Here is a 9,972-nt window from a genome sequence, read left to right as displayed (position 1 = left end):
TTTAATAAATTTTATCTGTTGGGTAAGTAGCAAGATTACACTCAATCACACTCAACCACATGCGTGGATTGCCAGATTTACCTAACAGGTAAAATTTAGCAAAAAGGTGGAATAATTGGGCCTAAATGGAACATTGAAACACTCATTTAAATAAGAGAGAGAGAGAGAGAGAGAGAGAGAGAGAAATAAAAACAGGAGAAAATGAGATGAAACAACTTACTTATTTCACGCATGTGCACTCTATTTTGGCCAACATAAAATCAGGAGGTCGATATAGATTTTGAAAGGAGGTGAAAATTACAAAAGTGAGCAAAGGTTACTAGGTATTGGACCAATTAAATTATGAATACTCTAGTGAATTTACTCACTTTTGTAATTTTCATCTCATGTGAAGATATACAATCGATCCCCAGGAGAATTGAGCTACTGTATATATTGTGGTTACAGTCAATTACAGTAAAGGCTCCTTTAAGGATATGTTCAGATTCCTTACCGGGGTTATGTTCCAAAACTTCCTCTCCGAGGAAAATTTTATTCGAAATATATAGTACACGTAACATATATTATAGCTCATAGAGTAAAATCTTTCTCGGAGAGGAAATTTTGAAACGTAACCTGGGTGGGTGACTGAATGAACCTAGCGAAAAATACCGGAGTGGTTGGGGAATCTGAACGCACTTTAAGATAAGAGTGTCCTATATGCATCGGTTACAGCAAATAGTAACGTAAATATATCAGATTTAATATAAATTATACATATAATTAATATAATTATATATATCTCTATAAAATATATATATAAAATATATATAATAATGATAAAAGATATAAGATAAATATCTTACCAATATTTTAAGGTTTTCCCAACCTATAAAATTTAATAAATTAAATACTTGGCTTCCTTTGAGTTATGATTTATACTTTTTATAACAAACAAGCTTGAAATTTAAATTTTTGTATAAATGCACGTCAAACATACTGGGATAGCACAGAAAGTCTTTAATGCGCCACTACATTCATTCCACTCCTCAAGGAACCGGTGATTTTTCCATCCTCTGTGAATAGAATCTGAACGTTTCATATAAGCGTCCAGGAATTCTAAGCCGGTAATCATAGTCGTGTCTTATTTCAAGACTATCTTAAGTAATATTAATGTCTTAAGACGCTAATGCAGCCTTCTGATGGTTCGTGACTTCTTAAGATCGTATTTAAGATGTCTTGAATATAAGATCTGACTATAAATACCGGCCTAAAGAATCTGAACGCTTTCTGGTGTGGGGAATCTGAACGCAGCCTAAGAAAATCATTTCATGCTAAAGTATATGGCTTACTTAAGTATATGGCTATTGGTCGCGCTAGATCGCCGACTGATGGCGTTGATCGCGCTGTCGTAACCGTCCCTGAAATGGTATCCTTGCATTTCGGATATTGTGGGGCATTGTGGGGTGTTGCTTGCTTACATTGAAAGTTTTGTGGCGCCAATTGCGCTACTTTCGGATTTTATGCGTTTTATTTGATTATTTTCAAGGATGCCGGCGTTTTTGAAGCATATCGAAGTTGACAATTTCAAATCTTATAAAGGAAAGCTTATTATCGGCCCGCTAAAGTCATTTACGGCTGTAGTTGGCCCCAATGGATCCGGTAGGTTATCATTCTGTGTGTCAACAATGGTGCGTTCAGCGAATGCAATGCTTAAATGATAGTTTTTTTTATCAGGAATAGTTATACATTTCTAGATTTGTTGAGTCAGTTATATCTTGATTTTCTAAAAGTTACTCATTCAGTCATTAAGTTCACTGAATGCAGGTATGGCATTATATGTTGAAAGGTATAAGTAGATGTGACTATGATGTGTTATTATTAACATGTGTGCTACAGGAAAGTCTAATTTTATGGATGCCATCAGTTTCGTCATGGGTGAAAAGACTAGCAGTCTACGAGTCAAAAGATTTAGCGAGCTGATTCATGGTGCATCCATTGGTATGCCAGTAGCACGAAGGTAACTATATGTATACATGGTATTCATTTATGGAATTGTACATTATAATTTGTATGTTTCATATTGAATTACATAAAAACTGTAAATTATTCTTGATTTCAGTGCTTCAGTAACAGCTGTATTTGAGTTAGAAAATGGAACTGAAAAAAGCTTTATGCGTTCAGTACAAGGTTCTTCTTCTGAACACAGAATTAATAATAATGTAAGTTTTGTAGTTGAATTTTTATTTAGTTGCATCTAAGATCTTCAAAATATTTTTGTCATAGGTTGTTACCAGTCAAGTTTATCTTAATGAATTGGAGCACCTTGGTATTAATGTTAAAGCAAAGAATTTTTTAGTATTCCAAGGTGCTGTCGAATCTATAGCCATGAAAAATCCAAAAGAACGTACTGCTCTGTTTGAGGAGATTAGTAATTCTGGTTCATTAAAAACAGAATATGAAAGGTAAGTTTCAAATGTTGCTATATGTAATTGTACTTGAAACACTTACTATTTGTAAATGATAAAAATAACATTGTAGACTAAAAACAGAAATGCTAAAAGCTGAAGAAGAAACCCAATTTTCATATCAAAAAAAGAAAGGAATTGCTGCCGAAAGAAAAGAAGCAAAATTAGAAAAAGAAGAGGCTGAAAAATATCAACGTCTCAAAGAAGAATACGTGCGTATATGTTTTGATTTTGCTGTAATAGTTAAGGGAGCATAGAATTCTTTTGGCTTCATAAAATATTTTTCATGTTTCTTTTTTCTAGAAAAGATATGAACTACAAGGATCGAATTTTTTTTGTAAATGAAAGTACATATTTTTAACTACTAATCACAATTATTAATTTTTTATTTTATGTTTCACTGAGAAGATTCCCCTTAATTAATATCATATATGTTGAAAAAATTAAAATTATTATATTAAAATTAGAAAATTAACTAATCAAAATTTAAAAAATACCTCGAATACAAACAAAATACAGACAAAATTTTTCAAAATATTTTAAGCCTTTTCTAGATGTTGACTTGTGTTTATCTGGACATTGTCAAAACTTGAGCCAAAAATATTTCGATTTTGTGCTAAAGCTATTCCATTTTACAGTATATACAATGTGGTAATTGAGTTATCTAAAAGATTTTAAGATGTGATTCCTCACACAAATCAAGATAAATCTCCGTTACACTTAACTACAACGGCTTAGATTAAATAATAAACGATATTTAAGTTGAAAGAAAAATTTTATTTTTTTTTAAATTTCGAAAACTATTCTAGTTATTTTGATGAAATTTTTATATTACTTTTAAATATACACAAAATTTGGACAAAATAACTCAATGGTTTTCGAAATTTTTCCTTCAACTTTGACACCTTTGAAATTAGATTGTTTTGAATATACAGATATTCATGTGAAGTTTTTATATTGATTTAGTATGAGAAATCATCTCTTAGAAATCTTTTAGAGTACTTAACTATCATCCTCTATACTGTTTATTTTTCTTGTCTATATATACTTATATAATTGTCAATCACCAAAATTTATTTTTTGTTTTTAGGTGGAAAAACAAATAGATTTACACTTATTTCGATTATTTCATAATGAAAAGAATATTGAAAATTTAGAGGTTACTCAAAAGAAGAAACAACATGAAATTGAAAAAGTTGAGAAGAAGAAGGAAAAAGCTGAGGAATTATTGAAAGAGAAGAAAAAAGATGCCGCTAAATTGGCCAGAGATCTTGCTAAGATAGAGCAAGATATTAGGGAAGTGGAAGTAGAAATTACAAAGAAGAGACCGACGTTTATTAAAGCCAAAGAACGGGTTGCACATATGCAGAAGAAAGTGGAATCCGCACGCAAATCTTTAGCACAAGCGCGTATTGCAGACGAGGCTCATAAAAAAGATATACACGAACTGCAAGAAGAATTGCGTCAGGTGGAAGAAGCTAAAGCTGCTTATGAAGCGAGTATAGCAGGACAATCACAGTTACAAGGAAGAGATGTGCAATTGGAAGATGAACAGGTACAAATAAATTACGTAATATTCGTGAAATCTTAAAACACATTATTATTTAATTTATAACTATTTTTTTAATAAAACGTAATTACAACTTAATAAAATAATTGCAATTGTTTAACTAACAAAATACTTTAAGGTACAGGAATATAATCGTCTAAAAGAGGAAGCTGGTAAACAATCCGCGAGGTATCTTCAACTTCTTGATTCTATCAATCGCGAACAAAAATCAGACCAAGATAAGCTCGACAACGAAGGTAGAAAAAAAACCGAGATAGAAAACAAGCATAAACAGAAAGGTCATATGCGAGATGAGGCACTCAAACGAGTAGAAAAGTTGGAGGAACATATAAAAACATCGGAAGCTGCATTGGAAGATCAGAAAAAGCTTAGAGCTGACTTACAATCCGACGTAGGCACATCAAAAGATAAGATTCAAAATTTGCAGCGAGAGTTGGAAAACATTTCGGAGCAACTTGGTGATGCTAAAGTTGATAAACATGAAGTATCTAGAAACAAGAAAAAGACAGAAATTGTGGAGAATTTCAAACGTCTATTTCCTGGAGTGGTGCGTTATCTCTTCTCGCTACTTTTTTTAAAATTGAAATGAAATGATTTATTTGTTTTTTTTTCTTTAGTACGATCGTATGTACAATATGTGCGAACCAATACACAAGCGGTATAATGTTGCAATTACAAAAGTACTTGGTAAATACATGGAAGCTATTGTAGTAGATACTGAGAAAACTGCCAGACAATGTATCCAATATTTGAAGGAACAGTATCTCGAACCGGAAACATTTCTTCCACTTGATTATATACAAGCTAAACCACTTAAAGAACGTCTTCGGTAAATAAATAAATTATTACATAGTCTTTAACTTTTTGTCATTTTATGTTTTTTATATTCAACTTTATAATGGTGATTTTATATTATATATTATTTTGCAGTAATATACAAGAACCTAAAAACGTGAAATTATTATATGATGTGTTGCATTTTTCTCCGAAGGATATTGATAGAGCAGTTCTCTTTGCAACTAATAATGCTCTTGTATGTGAAACACCTGAAGATGCAAATAAAGTAGCGTATGAGATGGACAAGAAAACAAGATATGATGTAAGTATATATGCAGTATTTGCTTAAATTAAACTATAAAATCATAACTAAACTGTGATGTGTAAAATATTTACAGTGCGTCGCATTAGACGGTACATTTTATCAGAAAGCTGGTATAATATCTGGTGGTAGTTTGGATCTTGCAAAGAAAGCGAAAAGATGGGATGAAAAACAAATGTCTCAATTAAAGGCGCAAAAGGTAATACATTTTTATTTCTATATAATATAAAGATAAAAACATATATTTAATTTTAATTTTTGTTTATAGGAAAAATTAACAGAAGAACTGAGGGAATCTTTGAAAAAATCACGCAAGGAATCTGAATTGAATACGGTTGAATCTCAAATACGTGGTTTAGAGACTCGTCTAAAATATAACAAAAGCGACTTATCTGCAACAGTAAGTAGTATTATTAGGAAGTTACTGTAACTGTTCATTTAGTTATTTAGTTATCTTGTTGTAATAACGATTTGGTAATAACATTGCAATTTTTTTATATGATAATGTAACATCAGAATTGAAACAATCAATAGTTTACTTATAACGGGTTTGAAAAGTCATTACTGAAAAAAATAACTCGCAATTTGTAACTTGTTACTTTTTAATGTAACTTGTAACGGAGTAATTTTACTCCGGGTGTTACTTGTTATTTAGTTTTTTTTTTTTTTTTTCCAATAAATGAAGCGTAATGATGAGAATTTATTTTTCAAAGTGACTTTCTTAACCTTAACATAACCTCAGCGTTTAGTTAGTTATGATTATATAAAAAATTGCAACATCATTATGAAATTGTTATTTTAAAATATAACTGTAAAAAAGTAAAAAACAAAATAATCATTTCCCGATTATTATATAGAATGGTCCACTTCCAAATCGATCATCTCGAATATTTCACTTATTTTTAATGATATACAAAAATGTTTCAAATGAAAATGGAACGGAATGTATTATATTATATATATTTAGGGATGTATTTTGATCACATTTTTTTTTTAGATGGAGGCGCCAAAAGATATGAAGGTCATTTTTCACTTTTTTAAAACGGAATTATATGATTTTTTTTTTTAGATATATAATATAATTCCTCAAATTATTCTGCATATAAAAATATTAAGATAGATATTAAAAAAACAAATATATAGTTTACGAGACATTTTATACTTTATTCTGACAGTTTGACGTGGAACATAAAATATTTCATAAACTATACATTTTTTGGCAACTATACCCTAATACTTTTATGCACAAAATAATAAGATGAATCGATTGGTGCAGAAAATTTGTTAAAAAATTGTTAAAAAAAATTATACAATTTATAATGTGCAATTACGTTTTTTTTTTTTTAATAACAATTGTATGTTTTCTTTTCCACATTAATTGATTCATCTTATTCTGTGCATAAAAGTATTAAGCTATAGTTACCAAAAAATTAATAGTTTACGAGATATTTTATGTTTTATGCCAAAATGTATCAGAGTAAAATGTCTCGTAAACTATTAGTTTTTTGATATTTCTTTATCTTAATATTTTTATATGCAAAATAATTAGAGGAATCATATCATGTAAAAAAATAATTATTTTATTTTATTTTAAAAAGTGGAGGTGACCTTTATACCTTTTTCCGAGCCTCCACCTAGAAAAAAAACAACATTACCAAAATACGTCCCTCTCGAAACTATTCCACTTTCATTTAAAACATTTTTTATACTATCAAAAATAAGCGAAATATTTAAGATGTTCGATTTATGTGGATATTGGAGTACACAGGGTGAATAAAAAGTTTAAGACTTGTGAAATATTTCGAAAATAAAATATTTTTGGGAAAAATGATTCAGACAAAAGTTGTTTAAAAAGATTTATTTACTGATCACATCTGTTTTTTGATTTTGGGTGGCGTTGTCAAGGTCATATCGATTTTTTTTTTAATGTGACCCTATTTTTGTTTCCAGAATCTAATAACTAATGTCAAGAGCTTTTCAAAACACTACAATGAAGTTAATTTTCATTATGTAGTTACTTTTCGAGTTATGAAGCTTGAAAGTTATAGTACCATCAGTGTTAGCATTATCAAAGATTCCAATCGATGACTGAAATTTTTTAAATGTTGTTCAAAGTCATGATCTGAATAACATTTATTAAGATTAAGGCCATTGGAAGTTGTTCTTCATAATTTTGTACTAAAAATTTTTATGTAAAATTGAAAATAAGAGGAACAATTTCCAATAGTCAGAATCTTGACAAATGTTATTCAAGTCATGAACAATATTCAAGAAGTTTTAGCCATCGGTCAGACGTGTAATGCTAACGCCGATGGTATTGTATTGTAACTTTCAAACCTTATAACTTGAAAAGTATTTAAAATATTTTATTATAGTATGTTCTTAAAATCTACAAAAATATGCAATAAAAAATGCAGGTTTCTGTTTTAAAAAATCGATGTGATCTTAACTTGACGATACCAAGATTAAACGAATGTAATCAGCGTATAGATCCTTTTAAACCCTACACTTTTGTCTAAATCATTTTTTCCAAAAATGCTTTGTTTTCATGATATTTTATTGGACTTTTTATTTACCTTGTGCATATTGTTTTGACATCATAATAATTTTAAAAAGTACAACATAATTTTAAAAAATAATGAATACAATTTTTATTGTAGCAAAAACAAATTACGGATCTTGAAGTGGAATTAGATGGTCTGCAAAACGAGTTAAACATGTTTGGTGTAAGCTTTGTGATACATTTTATATCGCATGCATATATTTATTCATAATTGAATAAAATATTTTAATATTTTCTATGCACAGCCTGCAATAGCTGCTATCGAGAAAACCATGGCTGAAAGGGATCAAGAAATACAAAACATTAAAGAAAAGATGAACAATGTTGAGGATGACGTGTTTGCTAGTTTTTGTGAACAGATAGGAGTTTCCAATATCCGTCAATATGAAGAAAGAGAATTAAGGTACGAAGGAATTATTAGATAAGTATTGTCTTATAAGTATTATCTTAAATTTAGATACTAAAGTATATTAATATTCCAGATCGCAACAAGAAAGAGCAAAGAAAAGAATGGAGTTTGATAACCAATGCAATCGTATTTATAATCAATTGGATTTTGAGAAACAGCGCGATACAGAAAGTATGCTGTGAAAATATATTATTTTATTTTATACATTCTATATGTGTGATTAGCTTTTGCATTATATTAATATTATTTATAATATAGGCAATGTTTTACGATGGGAACGAGCGGTGCAAGATGCAGAGGATAAATTGGAATCTGCAAAACAAACCGAATCTAATCAAAAAGCGGAGATCGATCATGACGAGCAGCAAATGGAACAATTGAAATCGTCTCGTAATGCTAAAAAAATGGAGGTTGATCTGAAAGAAGATGAAATCGGTAAAGCTAGACGTGAAGTAGGAACCATCGCAAAAGACATTCAAGCAGCTCAGAAGCAGTTTAACGCAATTGAAACAAAAATTGAACAGAAGAAGGCTGAACGACATGCTGTCTTAATGCAATGCAAGGTTTGTTAAGTCTTCAATATGAGATTATTTGACCATATAAATATTACGTATATTTTTTTGAATTATTAAGTGTATTTATCAATATTCAGATGGAAGATATTGCAATACCTATGCTGTACGGAAATATGGAAGATATAGCAGGTGAAACGAGCACTACGAACGGAAGTGAAATTAATAATGATTCATCAGTAAGTACGCAACAACAGTATGAACGCGAAAAGAGAATTACTATAGACTATACACTTTTGCCCGAAAATCTGAAAGATGTGGAAGAAGAGGATATCAAAAAGACAACTGATAAGCTAACAAAAATAATCAATGATTTACAAAATACAATACAGCGCATACAAGCTCCAAATATGAAGGTTCGCAATATACTGGAAATGATATGTCGATAAATGTAAAAAGTTATAAAGACATGAAATTTTTTCTCTTTTAGGCAATTCAAAAATTATATTTAGCGAAAGAGAAATTACAGGAGACTAATGAAGAATTTGAGCAGTCTCGTAAAAAAGCAAAGAAAGCGAAGACACAATTCGAGAAAGTGAAAAAAGAACGACATGACAGATTCATGGCGTGTTTTGAACACGTAGCGAACGAGATTGATCCTATTTATAAGGTTTGTGAAGCAATAAATTTATGTAAAAATCTCTACATGTACAGATAAGTTTATAATTTATATAAATATATTTTATTATATGTATATGTATATTTTTACGTATATTATGATTCTAGAGTCTAGCGAAGAATCAATCTGCTCAAGCATTCCTTGGACCAGAAAATCCTGAAGAACCTTATTTAGATGGCATTAATTATAATTGCGTGGCTCCTGGCAAACGGTTTCAACCAATGTCCAATTTGTCTGGTGGAGAAAAAACTGTCGCTGCACTGGCTTTGTTATTTGCAATTCACAGGTTCATATTTTGATTTTGAACATAAAATTGATGATATAATTCGAATATGATGAATGATCAATTAAAATTCATTGTTCGTTTATATTCTTTATATAGTTTCCAGCCTGCACCATTCTTTGTTCTGGATGAAATCGATGCGGCTCTCGATAATACTAATATAGGAAAAGTGGCTAGTTACATTCGCGACAAAACAAGTTCGCTGCAGACAATTGTCATATCGTTGAAAGAGGAATTTTATTCGCACGCGGATGCACTTATCGGAATTTGCCCGGATGTAAGTAATTTTTGATCATAAATCATTTTATGTCTTTGTCAGTATCTTAGTCGATTAAATTTGTTATATGTGAATTATAGGTAGGCGAATGTTTGGAGAGCAAAGTATTAACGCTCGATTTGACTACATCTCC

The 9,972-nt window shown here is 30.1% G+C and overlaps 1 protein-coding gene across 1 annotated transcript in view; it reads left to right on the top strand.

Annotated features, from left to right (window-relative positions):
* Positions 1 to 1,351: 1,351 nt before the first annotated feature.
* The window catches only part of LOC108688027 (collagen alpha-1(II) chain-like), a 44,998-nt gene continuing 36,377 nt past the window's right edge, over positions 1,352 to 9,972 (top strand). The window contains 3 exon segments of the mRNA XM_018194140.1: positions 1,352 to 1,641; positions 1,879 to 1,999; positions 2,102 to 2,201. Coding sequence (XP_018049629.1) covers positions 1,530 to 1,641; positions 1,879 to 1,999; positions 2,102 to 2,201 — 333 coding nt within the window. The 5' untranslated portion in view covers positions 1,352 to 1,529.

The sequence above is a fragment of the Atta colombica genome, unplaced genomic scaffold (assembly GCF_001594045.1).
Source record: "Atta colombica isolate Treedump-2 unplaced genomic scaffold, Acol1.0 scaffold1, whole genome shotgun sequence".
NCBI lineage: Eukaryota > Metazoa > Arthropoda > Insecta > Hymenoptera > Formicidae > Atta > Atta colombica.
Note: the sequence above shows the minus strand (reverse complement) of the source record. Positions and strands in the feature narration are given on the sequence as shown.